This window comes from Bradysia coprophila, unplaced genomic scaffold (genome assembly GCF_014529535.1).
Source record: "Bradysia coprophila strain Holo2 unplaced genomic scaffold, BU_Bcop_v1 contig_350, whole genome shotgun sequence".
Lineage (NCBI taxonomy): Eukaryota > Metazoa > Arthropoda > Insecta > Diptera > Sciaridae > Bradysia > Bradysia coprophila.
In genome coordinates, this window is record NW_023503608.1 from 5,149,389 (window position 1) to 5,163,116 (window position 13,728).

At 36.2% G+C, this 13,728-nt stretch overlaps 1 protein-coding gene across 2 annotated transcripts; it reads left to right on the top strand.

Annotated features, from left to right (window-relative positions):
- The first annotated feature begins 8,106 nt into the window (after positions 1-8,106).
- LOC119080412 (origin recognition complex subunit 2) lies at positions 8,107-10,789 on the top strand. 2 transcript variants are annotated; one of them, XM_037188751.1, is made up of 5 exons: positions 8,123-9,193; positions 9,251-9,969; positions 10,023-10,072; positions 10,215-10,451; positions 10,525-10,782. In XM_037188751.1, exons 1-5 carry the CDS (start codon positions 8,209-8,211, stop codon positions 10,607-10,609), a joined length of 2,076 nt encoding a protein of 691 aa, XP_037044646.1. In that variant the 5' UTR covers positions 8,123-8,208; the 3' UTR covers positions 10,610-10,782. The 2 variants fall into 2 exon arrangements, with proteins under 2 accessions (XP_037044645.1, XP_037044646.1); XM_037188750.1 differs by having other exon boundaries at positions 8,107-9,193; positions 9,251-10,072; positions 10,525-10,789.
- The last annotated feature ends 2,939 nt before the right edge of the window (positions 10,790-13,728 follow it).

Sequence of the window (13,728 nt, forward strand, 5' to 3'; positions counted from 1 at the left end):
CTAATTTTATGTGTGAAGACTTTTAGATGGCCCTTGCTATGTCATTCTTTTACTTCACGGTTAGTGACTGTGGTTTTAGTTTATTGATGATTTCGTGCCCACAATTATAATTGCCTTCGTCTAAATGCTTTGTCATTAGTCTTTAGCGTTTAGCTAGATAATTTGCAGTTCATAAAAAAGTTCGTCGTCCAAAAGCTTATCCCTCCCCCACTCTTACTCGATTAGTTGTAATTAATTAGTCTTTAATCGAATATCTTTTGTAAAATGTTATCAGGATGTTTCGACCGAAGGATCGCCCAAAAAGGATAAGAAAAAGAAGAAGGGTCTCCGAACGCCGTCATTCTTAAAGAAAAAGAAGAAGGTCGAAGCTTAATTTCACAGCTCATGAGCAGTAGAGAATTTGAATTTAATGAAGAAAAAAAAGTTTGATTTTCATCTAAGATACAACAAAGGAAAAAATTTAAAAAATAAAAAATTAACAAATTTAAATATTTTGCCGTAAAAAAAGTGAAAAGTGAAAAGTTAGAACTTGCAAGTCATGCGAATGTGTTTTTTTTAAAAGCTTATATTGGCGGGTGAAATATTTTTATTACAAAATGAAAGATAAATGTTTATTTTTGGGATATGTAAAATGCCTCTCACTGGGGATAATTTTGTCTTTTGAAAAATCGAAAGAATTTAAGGTATAAATATTAGGGTGTAGCGGTTTTGACAAAATGTCTTAGTTCTTTTAAAGCTCAGCTGAAAATCCACTCAGCTGGTCCACCTGATCATTTTATGAAAGAAAGAAAAAATTGAAACTTCAATTTTGTGTTGCCGCCAGATCGATTTTTGAAAATTTCGTCGTTTTCGGTCCACGTCACATAAATAGATTTTTTACGGTGGGCTCAGTGTACACAAAAAGGGTCCACATGGTAATCTAATCTCCAGACTTCACAGATTATTTTACAAAAAAGATCAGGTCTAAAAAATATTTTTTGAGTTCGTGACTGATTGTCAAAGTTCCCCGATGGTGATTTTGAGACTTTAATCTCGCTACAAAATTTGATGAAAATGTGCAAAAATGTAAATTAAACGTTAAATATGCTAAATGGACCGTGGTGAGTCAAATACAACATCTGATTTGAATTGGGATATCTAAATTTGATATTTGTCTGACAAAAAGTTGTGATTTTGGTACATGGAATATTGGCGACGAAAGTCGGATTACATCAAATCAATAATTTTTTAGCTTAGAATGTATTCCCAGGTTCTGACAATCTCGTTACATTTTCAAATTTTAAATTATTTAATGTTGTAAATGAGCTTAGAAAACGTTTCAAATTTCTTCCTCCTAAAATTGCGCACTTATCACAAAAGTCCACTATACCTGGTACAGCGTACCACGAGACTGCAGGCTGCATCAATACACATCTTGTTCCTAACAAAGCACTTTGAACTTTACGGGGAGTTTTTGAGATGCATTATTTTTTTCATACAATTTGGGACCCCCGTGAAACTGTTTCAATAGCAAAACATAGATTTTTCGGAGAGTTTTGGCAGAAAATTGATAGTATCCGATAGCCTGAGTCTTAACCTTTCTAATGAGACATAAGCATATTCCTTACGAGTACAATATGTATTGAATCGTATGGAGGGGACTTACTCAAAAGTTGAAGGTAAAAAGTAAATTTTTGGTGGAAATGAATAAAAATCGTATTTACTAGTTGAAACTACATCAGACACATAAAATTAATAAAGAAATACGATTTGTTTTCATTTCCGCTAAAAATTTACTTTTTGCAGTCAACTTTTGAGTAAGTCCCCTTTATCGATGTAACAGAGGGTAGATTGATACACACGAAGAACGTTTGTGCGGAAAGAATGTAAGAATTTATGTGTAACGTAACTTACGTTCTAAGAAAGCGCGTGGAATAAAGCCATACAAATATTTCAAAATCTTAATGTCCCCTTCCTTTTTGAATGTACTTTTTAATGTCCCTTCGGTTTGTTTTGTGTTGTGATTACATCGATGGTCCCCTCAAAGTACACATCTAGATCCTAATAAATTACTTTGCATCTCGGTGGCATAAATTACTATATAAGGCTCTTGATAGATGTACATTTGAAACCGCAGGCCGCAAAGTGTTTTATTAGGCACTTATACAGGTCGAGTGTCACAATACGTGTGCATAATTAAAACATTTTGAACCGAGATTCATACAACGTTTTATGCAACAGATGCATCTGAAGTGTGACGAATTTGCACATTATGATGATTTGTTGCATATTATATTGAAACGCCCAAATGTATGCTATAATTTTAGGGAATTATTCATTAACCTAAATAAAATCAAAATAGGAAAATATCGTTATCCTCTTCAAATTTAATATCCCAACAAAAATCTCTTCGAGAAAAGTGTGACGCAGTCTTTGAAATACAATTTCTAAAATGAATGATATCGCTAGAGTTGACGCTTTCAGCTTCGTTACGCAAAAATTAAATTTTACACCCAATTAGTTCATTAGTTTTTTATGGAAGGTAATTGAATACCGAAAAGAACGTGGCGAAAAAAGTTTCAAATTTGGGCCCTTGGACTAAGGCCGCTATTGGGCCCTAAGTGTTTTTTGCACATAAATCGAGTAAATCTCATCCGATTTTGCTAGTTTTGGTTTCATTTGAGAGATAATTGAATACCCAATAGAAAATAATATCGTAAATTGTTGGTTTTATTTGAGAGGTACTTCGTACGGGCTTTCGTAATTGCGCTATGCGCAATTTTAAAAATGAACACTTTCAGTAAATTTGACCATGCCCAACTTGACTTGCATTTTGGTAACAGACGCATTAGAGGGTTGTAGACGTATTAGGGTTCCGGGCGTATTACGGCTACGGACGTATTATGGTTACGAACGAAATAGGATTACGGGTCGTACGGGGCTAAGTCGCAGCAAACGCTCCGACTGTTCTGATGCCTTGTTTAGTCGAAGCCGAGGTCGAAGCTGGTGCGGGTAAAAGCAAAATAAAATCTGGTTTTTGACAGTTGAAATTCAATTGTCAAAAACTAGACTCGATCATTTTATTTTGCTTTAATTTTATTCCGAAAACGTACGAGTAGAGCCGTAGCTGGCACAGCAGAACATAGCTCATTTGAGAGGTATTTCAATTCATTATAAAGTAATAGAAGCATTGGAAGCAGAAACTAAGTTTTGTATTGTCAAGGTCCAAAAACAGGGCGAACCTTTGAGCATTTTTAAGGATAAAAAAATCTCTCCCAAAAGCTGATTTTCACTGTTCCTCTATTTTGAATGTGTTTTTTGTTAAATACAATTGAATTTATGTCAAAAAATCGCATCAGCTGGAGGTTTTCCAGAAGATGATTTTCTCCATTCATGTATAGTCACCCTATTTTTGAACCTTGTCAACACCAAAACTTAAAATGTTTTAAATTTCTGCTTCTTAATATATTTTTGTTTGAATGTCGTATGGGGATGGGGACATCTAGATTGCGTTCACAATAAAACCTTTGCAGAAGCATCTGTAGGATACTGGTCGTCTTACCAGTCCCAGAATACAGCTACCTTAGGCTACTTTCTGTTCGACTAAAAAAAATTCTCAGCGAATTTTATTTTCACATGGGATAAGTAGGCTACCGTAAACTACTCTACGACTAAAAAACAGAAAAACTGAGTTGCCCTAATACGTAGGAAAATCGGAAAATTTTCATACAAGGTAACTGACTGAAAGTTGACCTAATTTGACAAATCTCAAACACATTGAATCGTGAGTTGTCCTATCTATACAAAAGTCATAGGACATATCACGGTTTATTGAATGTTGAGTTGACCGATAATTTTTTCTTCATACAAATTTACACGGAAAACTCAAGATCACTTTTCCACTAGGTCAACTTTCAGTCAGTTACCTTACTACGTACATCTTTGCGCCGCAGGCAAATTTTGTGATGTCTTTGTGTAATAAATATTTAGTTGGAACAAGAAATGGTTCCGATTTTCAATACTTTTTCCGAAATAGTTAGAAAAGTAAAAAAACAAAAAAAAGTAAGTCACTATCGCTTCTTTAAAAAAAAGTCAGAATTAGTGAGAAAAGTAAGTCACATGCCGCCCTGGTCGTTCGCTAATTTGTCACAATTTTTAATTCAATAAAATTTTTGAACTTTGACGCAGTCTAACTACAAAGAACGAAGAACATTTTTTGAGACGCGGCAACTATTTTTGAACTTTGACGCAGTCTAACTACAAAGAACGAAGAACATTTTTTGAGACGCGGCAACTATGTATAGGCGAGATTTCTACTTTCGCCAAAATGTCCAATATCGCAACCAAATTTTTAAAATATTCTCACTTGAAATACAAAGAAAATGAACTATCACACTCTTACCAAAGTGCTCGGGAACCGGAGATATTGCGTTTTCCAAGTCGTCATTTTCAGTACAAATACATGAAAAATGGCATTCTCCAAACAATCAAAATCTTTCAACTTACTCTGTATGTTTCTATCTATCAATCAATCTATCTATCGACGGTCGATCTCGGGAAATCCGCAGCCAATCTCCATGAAACTTTGCAGGAACCTTAGTCAGGCCATTAGAACTTAAGTTTCATTCATCATTATCCCAGGAAAAATTTTGTGGAATTAGTTAATTAATTTTCGGAACAATTTCTCTCATATAAAAATGTACAGCCATTTTGTGTTGATAGTGTTGTTATGATTGTTGTGAAGTTGGTTGTAATTCGGTCAAAATTTCAAAATTCAAAGTTTATGAATATTATGGTTTACATGGTGGGTAATTAGAAAAATTTGGTCACTTTCGGGGTATGTTGGGTAGCTGGAAATATTTGGTCACTTTCAGGGTAAGTTGGGCAGCTGGAAAAAGTTGGTCACTTTCGGTGTATGTTGGGCAGCTGGAAAAATTTGGTCAATTTCAGGGTATGTTGGGCAGCTGGAAATATTTGGTCATTTTCGAGTTGCTGATTTCGTCAAATTTTCGAATTTCGTCAAATCTTTAAATTTCGTTAAATTTACGAATTTCGTCAAATTTTCGAATTTCGTCAAATTTTTTAATTAGAACTGTTCTAAAAAGCACTTCTAAAACGACTGATATCCCAACAAAAATCTCTTTGAGAAAAGTGTGACGCAGTCTTCGAGGTACAATTTCTAAAATGAATGATATCTCTAGAGTTGACGCTTTCAGCTTCGTTACGCAAAAATTAAATTTTACACCCAATTAGTTGAAACAAGCTGGCTCAGTTTTCCTCATCATCTGCCAAATAATTTGTACCAAAAAAAAAAAAATTACTGAAAACGACAAAAATTTTACCGAAAAAATCTGCTGTTAAGTCTGTTTAATTTGAAACATATCAGGTCAAGTCAAGTCGAATGAAAATCAGGTCAGATCAAGTTTTGATTTTCAGGTTCAGATCAGGTCGAAAACCGACCTATTCCTAGCTTTAAGTCTGTGGTTTGTGGTTTGGCCAAGCTAATTCGCTGACCGAAAACAGCATGGTTGCCTCACCTTTTTAGGTACAATAAGGGACCTTCAAAAGAAATATTAGATTTTTTACATAAACTACACATCGAACTCTTTCCTGTGTTTTCTAAAAATTTGCCGATAACAAAATGCATTCCAATTTGCTGTAGAGATCTTCGCATCATCGATTATAAATACAACAGTCGATTGAATTCTTATCATTTTCATCCATCCTTTTAGATCTCCAATTAATTTAAATATTGACGAATGTTCAACGATCTTTATGTTTGTGTTAATTGAAATCGTCACAGCAGTAAACGTCGGTCGTCCAAAAGCACACATATTTCTAAAGTACGCTCCGGAATTTGCACAGCTTTTGAACCGTTTTCGAGGAAATTTCGGAAAAGTTCAGCCCCAGTAGAAAACTTTTTAAGTAAGACTTCTCAGAAGCCTAAATCGAACGAATTGAGACTTCTCAGTTCTCAGCTTTATACAAAATTTTCCTCGATGAGACAGTTAGAATCTGAATTGAATCGATTTAGGCTTTGTAATAGTATGTTGTGTTACAAGTATTGTAATGTTGATTTTTTCAGCACTAGACCCAAGTTTTCCTTGGAAAATTGGGTCGTGTGCTGAAAAAATCTCATTACAATACGTGTAACACATCATGCTTTGTGCCAACCGAGAATTGAAATAGACAGATGCACAAAAATTCAGAATTTTCATTGTAAACAATCACTCTTCGAACTTGATCGATCACGTTGCTTTGCATTTTTTTAAAACGAATGCTGTAATAGCTCATACGAATTTCATTTCAACACTGGTTTGAGTGTTGTAATAAGCCATGAAAACGGGTGTTGTAATTTTGGACATTTCAATCTAGTTATCGATATTGAAATCCGTCGTATTTCAATTCTCGGTGGCACAAAAACTTTTGTGCCACCGAGAATTGAAATACTACTCTTTTCAGCACTCATTTTAGTATTGTAAAGTGACTTATTTCAGCACCCGTTTGATGTGATATTACAACACTCAAAGCAGTGTCGATATGGAATTTGAGTGGTCGTGTGCTGAAAAAATCAATACGTGTAACACATCATGCTTTGTGCCAACCGAGAATTGAAATAGACAAGAGCACAAAAAATCATAATTTTCATTGTAAACAATCACTCTTCAAATTTGATCGATCACATTGCTTTGTATTTTCTCAAACGAATGCTGTAACAACTCATACAAATTCCATATCAACACTGCTTTGAGTGTTGTAATATCACATCAAACGGGTGCGGAAATAAGTCACTTTACCACACTAAAACGAGTGCTGAAAAGAGTCGTATTTCAATTCTCGGTGGCACAAAGTAAACTTATAATTTTTAATGTTTCAATAGAGAGTTTGCGCAAATGTTATATAATTATAAGTCGACATATAAATCCGAATTTATAAGTTATAAGTCAGAGTCACTCATAAGTTATATAAGTCAGGTGGTTATAAGTCATAAGTTATAGGTCGCCAACTCTCTAATGATAATCTCAGTCTCTATAGTTACTTGTAATCAGTCTTAGTTCGTCATATAACAACACGTCTGCGTATTAGTCCAGTCAATGTAAATGTCCATGATCTCTTAACCGCACACTGACCTTAAAATGTTTAGTAATACTCATGCGACGCTATGTTGTGTGTAACGTCACATTTTGTGAGAATTGTTGGATTTTAAGAAAAACCACCAAAAACATGAACTTTTTGCTAACTATTTTGAGGTGAGTGTGATAAAATCTATATTGGTTATATACCTTACCTTATGCATGCATATAATCAATATATAAACTTATGCGCACGCAATTGACAGAATTCGGCAATCATAAGGCCGAAAAAAGGGGTGACCATTCGCAAACACGAATTTGTATAAGAATGATAGTAGGATCGAACCCAACACTTCTTTATACAATTCTTAGAAGCTTGAATTTAGTAGGATGGTTTTTTTAGACGAGAAATGTTGCAAGATAAGAGGGATTTCAACAATTTTTGCTTTAATTTTACTCTAAATTTCTCTCGGCGCGCCGCCGCCGATCTTCGAACACTCGGTCCGCCGCCGCCGATCTTTTTAAAATCGGTGCACACCTCTATTTCGTCATCATGTTAATCACTGGTTAATCACGTCAAGTGCATTTCCCGACCTAATTTTGCAAAATCGCGTAACCTTTGGGCGTAAATGTTAGGGGACATTCAAAAAGGACGTCCGCTGTAAAGCATAAAAATTTGAAGGAAATTTGATTTTGCTATATTGAGTAGAGTTCATTAATGCCAAACAAATAGAATTCAAACAAAAATTCTTTTCGCAACGCTGGCGCTGGTGGGTGTACGATTATGGCTAAGTTAATAAAATTATAAAAGTTATCGTCATATGATTAACCGCATGTCATTACTAAGTTACTTTTGACAATTTTGTTATATATTGAAAAGTGGACGTCCGAATTCGCAAATTTTTACAGCATATCACCGCACTTGAAAGAAGTTATGAACTCATGAAGAGCCTTATCTCTGAAAATATATTTTTTTGAAAAAAGCCTCCACAATTTTGAATATTGATGGGCGAAAACAGTCTGTTCAACCGAAGAAAAATTAAATCAAAATATTTTTGGCGCGTTTTCTGGAGAGACATTTGACACTGCGCTGATTGCACTTCTCTGTGTATTTACTTATAAAAATCTTTTTTTGGTGTTTCTGTATTCAAAAACAATGGCAACGAAACTCAACAGAAGAAAAACATCAATAAAAAGCGGTGAAGATGAAGACTTACCTACCCCATCTAAAGTACTTTCGGAACGCGATCGCCGCTCGTTAAGCCGCAGTAAAAGTCGTGAAAATGATAATAGTGTAAACGATGATATATCATCTCCAGAAGTTGCTGTAACAAAGTTCAACCAAAGAAGAATATCACTTAAAAGTAGTGAAGACGAAGACCCCAAAACACCGACCAAAGTTATAAGATCGCAAAATGCACGTCGTTCGGCAAACCGCAGCAAAAGTCGTGAAAATAGTGAGAGTGTGAAAGACGTTGCACTACGATCTTCAAAAGTTGTTATAGCTAAGCTTAACACCAGGCTCTCAAGTAGAAAAACTCCGCTCAAAAGTAACGAAGACGAAGATCCAAAAACTCCATCCAAGCCGAAGAACCCAAGAAGAACACCACTCAAAGGTAATGAAGACGAAGATCCAAAAACTCCAACCAAAAATCTTTCGGAATGTACTCGTCGCTCGTTAAGCCGTAGCAAAAGTATCGAAAATAATGATAGTACAAACGATGATGCACCATCTCCACAAGTTCCTGCAACAAGACGTTCTGCCCGGATTTCAGTGAAACGGTCTAAACTACAAACCATTGATGACTTAGAGGATGGCGAGAATTCCGATGTTAAATCGATCACTGATGACGGATGGGAATATGATATACCACCGAAGAACTTCTTTAACGAAAATCCAGATGATCATGTACACTGTCACGCATTCAAGACTCCGAAAAAGAAGGACGGCATGGTTACGTTGGCTTATAACACTCCTAAGCGGATAACTGAGTTAAAATCCTTCGGTACACCAAAGACCCCGAAAACTCCTAAAACACCAAAAGGTTTAACAACACCCAGAACTCCAAAAACGCCAAAGTCGTCCAGAAAAGTAATTGAACCTAAGACTCCCAGCAATTTGCGAGCCAAGCTACAGAAAGGTAATTTTGTACTTTTAATACACTGCGGTCGTCGCCTCAATGAAAAATGTATTTTAGGATTGAGAAAACGATGCAACGAAGCCGTTGAAGACGAAGATTTTTTAGACTTTGAAGATTCCGGTGATGATTATCAACCGTCTGAGTCATCGGATACTGATGTCGAGGCTAACGACATCGATTCCAGCTCTTCTGAAGACGAATCTAATGAAATTAAGCCAATCGTGACGACCATTCAAAAGACATTGTCGGGTCGTACCACAAGATTTTCCACTAGAAAACATCAAGACCTTGTGTTCGAAAGCGATAAATATTTCGGTCACACAAACCGAAAGAATGCCACATCGGATAACACATTGGACCGCTTGAAGACTCCGCGTCTGCAGCACGAGGACATGTTCAAACTGCTAGCCAGCCACGAAATCAGTCAGAGTCATCAGAATTGTATGCGAGACCTGCAGAGCCATTACAAAACCTTTTTTCCCAAATGGATGTTCATATTGAGGGAAGGGTTCAGCATTCTGTTGCACGGACTCGGATCGAAGAGAAACATTTTGGAGACGCTGCACCGAAGTGTTTTGTCACATGAAAATGTCCTGGTGGTGAATGGCTACTTTCCCAGCTTGACGGTAAAGGATATTTTGGATGATATCGTCTCCGGGCTGTTAGAGACAACCTGCAAAAGCAAAAATTTACATGAAATCGTTGATGCCATCGAAGAGGAAATGGATCAGACCCCGGACTATCACATCTTTCTGATTGTTCACAATTTGGATGGATCTATGTTGAGAAATGACATGGCCCAAAATATACTAAGTCGGTTGGCACACATTCCAAATGTGCATTTGATTGCTTCGATCGATCACATCAATGCACCGAATCGTAAGTCAATTTTCTATAAACTCGAGACCGCGAAATGTGGAAGATCGCACTTTTCGACCATCCATTGTCGCTTAGCTCACTTTATTGTTCATTCTATCTCATCTTATTGTAGTCTGCTTACCCGAATCACTTTCAATTTCAGTTTGGGACAACATTCAACTAAGCAACTACAATTTCTCATGGTGGGACGTAACATCGTTCTTACCGTACACCGACGAAACATCGGTTGCAGAAAATTCGATGCTTTTGAAAAATTCCGGAGCACTGACCATTGCATCCATGAAGAGTGTTCTGCTTTCACTAACACAAAATGCGCGTGGTATCTACATGTTAATCGTCGAAAATCAATTGGCATCCAACAAAACAACCAATTATCAAGGTAAAAATTGCAAGAAACAAAGATTTCGTGTGTGGAATGTCGAAATTAAATCGATTCCTTTAAAATGATGCAGGAATGCCATTCAAGAATCTGTACAAAAAGTGCTTGGAAGCTTTTCTGGTGAGCTCGGACATTGTGCTGCGGACTCAGTTGACTGAATTTTGTGATCACAATCTGTTAAAACTGAAACGAACTGCTGATGGTACGGAACAATTGAAGATACCAATTGACAACATTTTACTGCAACAATTTGTTGAGCAATACAGTAATTGGCAGCTGGAAAATTAATCGAAATTTTGATAATTGCTTTGACTTGACGAAAATATAAAAAAAATCGATAAAATTGTGTTGCATTTTAGTATCATTGGACGCGAGCAGGTATGAAGTGTCGATTTACTTTTTGTGTGTACGACTCACTAAATAGATTTGAAATTAAAAACTGGATACAAACACATCCTCTTCATGACCGGATCCAATTTTTCGATTTTTTTTTATATGAGAAATTTTGACTACTACGTCGAGGAGGCCCCTCTTGAAAATGCTGTTCTCGTTCTATGGCTCAAATTATCAAGCTGAGAGATAAGCTGACGCATATTTTAAAACCGTCAGCAGAAAGCTTTGACAATAGTGCGAGGGAGAGAATGAACAGCAGCTATGGATATGGTGTCCATACATATAGTGAAACATCGTTTTACACATTTAAAACAAATAAAAAAAAACTTTACCTATTCTCAAATCAACGTTCCATCAATCCATCCAGCATCAGTCGCATCAGTACATTTGTTTGTAAGTGTTTCTAACACATTTTTTGTCAGGACATGCTGAATTATCTAACTTTTTTCATCCTAAGTTTTTTGCTATTTTGTGAACGATAATTAAATCAACTCAATATAAAAACGGTCATTTTAAATTTCGCGATGTTATTTCTTATTTGAGAGAGCGTACAGCATTACAACATTACAAGCCTATTTTTGGAAATGAATTCCTTAAAAAATTTAAAAATTTGGTTTCAGAAATTTTTAAGAATTATTTTGTTGAACTTTGAGAATGATTGGTGTCGGGGAATCTCGCACACGCGATCATAGTATGCGTCCTTTTACGACATGTAACGAAAAGTCATGACTGTGCGAGATTCACCACTTAGATGTGAATCTCGCACACCATGAATTTGTGTGGTGTGCGAGATTACCCTACCCCGAATGATTCATAGACTCTGTGGCATTTTTTTGGCCAAGACATTAAAAAATATGTCGCTAAGTTCTATTAAACTTTTTGGAATTTTATTGTGTCTTGCTCATGTTTCTGGTGAATCATTAGGTAAGTATAGTCGCTATCGTTACTCTAGCTTGAGTTATTCATTCAGAAAATGGATTTTTTCGATAGTTTCTTAGAACTTTTTTTTTGTCTGAGTGGCTTTTATGTCATTAAATGTAATGCAAAGTATTTTTTTCCTAATTATTATTGGTCTACGGATCATTTTAGGCCCAAAGAAAGAAAAAAGTCAGCGGGTGGTTTTTGAGATAAATTGAAGGTGAAAGTTTATGCCATTTTAACAGATCTGGATCAAACATTCTTTTCTGTTTAGACCCGTACGAAGTACTGGGGTCTTATAGGTTTACGCATACGTTTGTAACACGTCGAATTGGACTCCCTGAGTAAGGGGAAACCTATTGTGGTTGTCTAGAGATGCCAAATCCGCGAAAAAAAACATAGCTAACGCCGACCCGTACGAAACACCTATTCGTATCAAAAGCCTTTAATGTGAAACTCTTCATTTCTCTTACTTCATTTTCTTCTCTGCTGAAAAACTATTCTCCCTTTAAAATCACTTACATTATCCACTCTTTGCCTTGTTATCATATACAACTAAATTGCCGGAGGCAATATAGACAGCCCCGTACGAAGACAAATTTCATAAATTCCTATTTAAACAGCTATATACCGCTATATTTAACTATATTTCACTATAAATAAACATTTCACAGATAAATATATGCTATTATATAGCTCTATATGCCTGTATATAGCTCAATATAGCTGTATATAGGTATATATAGATGTCCGTATATGGAATCCCTGAAACCCCACACACATAACAAATTATTTCCATGTTAACAGAAACTCTCTAAGTATCATTTTTCCCAAGATATTTCTATTTTACTAAAATCCAATATGGCCGCCGGCAGCCATTTTGTTAGGAGACCGGAAATAGTACCGACGCTTTACATTCGTTAATATCTTTCAAACAAAAAAAAATTCATGAAATTCGGTCAAAATTTACTCGAGATATTGTCAAAATACACCACGTTCACTGTACTTCCGAGTAGCCAGATAAGAGCTCACTCCAAGAGACCTAGCTCACGCTCCGGAGAACATAATTTCATAAATTTTTTTTCCCTGATTGGTACGGTCAATACCTATCTAATAAAGCTAAAACAGACGGAAAAAAAAGAATTTTCAAAATCGGATGCGTTTTACTCAAGTTATCGTGCAGACAGACGGACAGACGGACAGACGGACATTTTTTTTTCGCGGATTTGGCATCTCTAGACAACCACAATAGGTTTCCCCTTACTCAGGGAGTCCAATTCGACGTGTTACAAACGTATGCGTAAACCCATAAGACCCCAGTACTTCGTACGGGTCTAAAAATGTCCGTCTGTCCGTCTGTCTGTCTGCACGATAACTTGAGTAAAACGCATCCGATTTTGAAAATTCTTTTTTTTCCCGTTTGGTAATGTCAAAAGACAGGCTAAGTTCGAAGATGAGTGATTTTGGATCGACCCCTCCCGAGCTGTGGCCCAATAAGTGCTTTACGGTTTTTCGAAGATATCTCCGGACATTTAAACGTTAAACTTGTAAGTGATACGTCAAATAAAAGGTATTTACAATACCGATCGACAAAAAAAAGTTTATGGAAATCGGATGACCGACTCGTGAGTTAGACCCCTTGGTGTGGAACAGGCACAGGGCGGCAAGCAGTTTTTGCTTGTAGGTCGGCCACATTTGAACATATTTCGTCTGTTTTCGCTTTATTAGATAGGTATTGACCGTACCAATCAGGGAAAAAAAAATTTATGAAATTATGTTCTCCGGAGCGTGAGCTAGGTCTCTTGGAGTGAGCTCTTATCTGGCTACTCGGAAGTACAGTGAACGTGGTGTATTTTGACAATATCTCGAGTAAATTTTGACCGAATTTCATGAATTTTTTTTTGTTTGAAAGGTATTAACGAATGTAAAGCGTCGGTACTATTTCCGGTCTCCTAACAAAATGGCT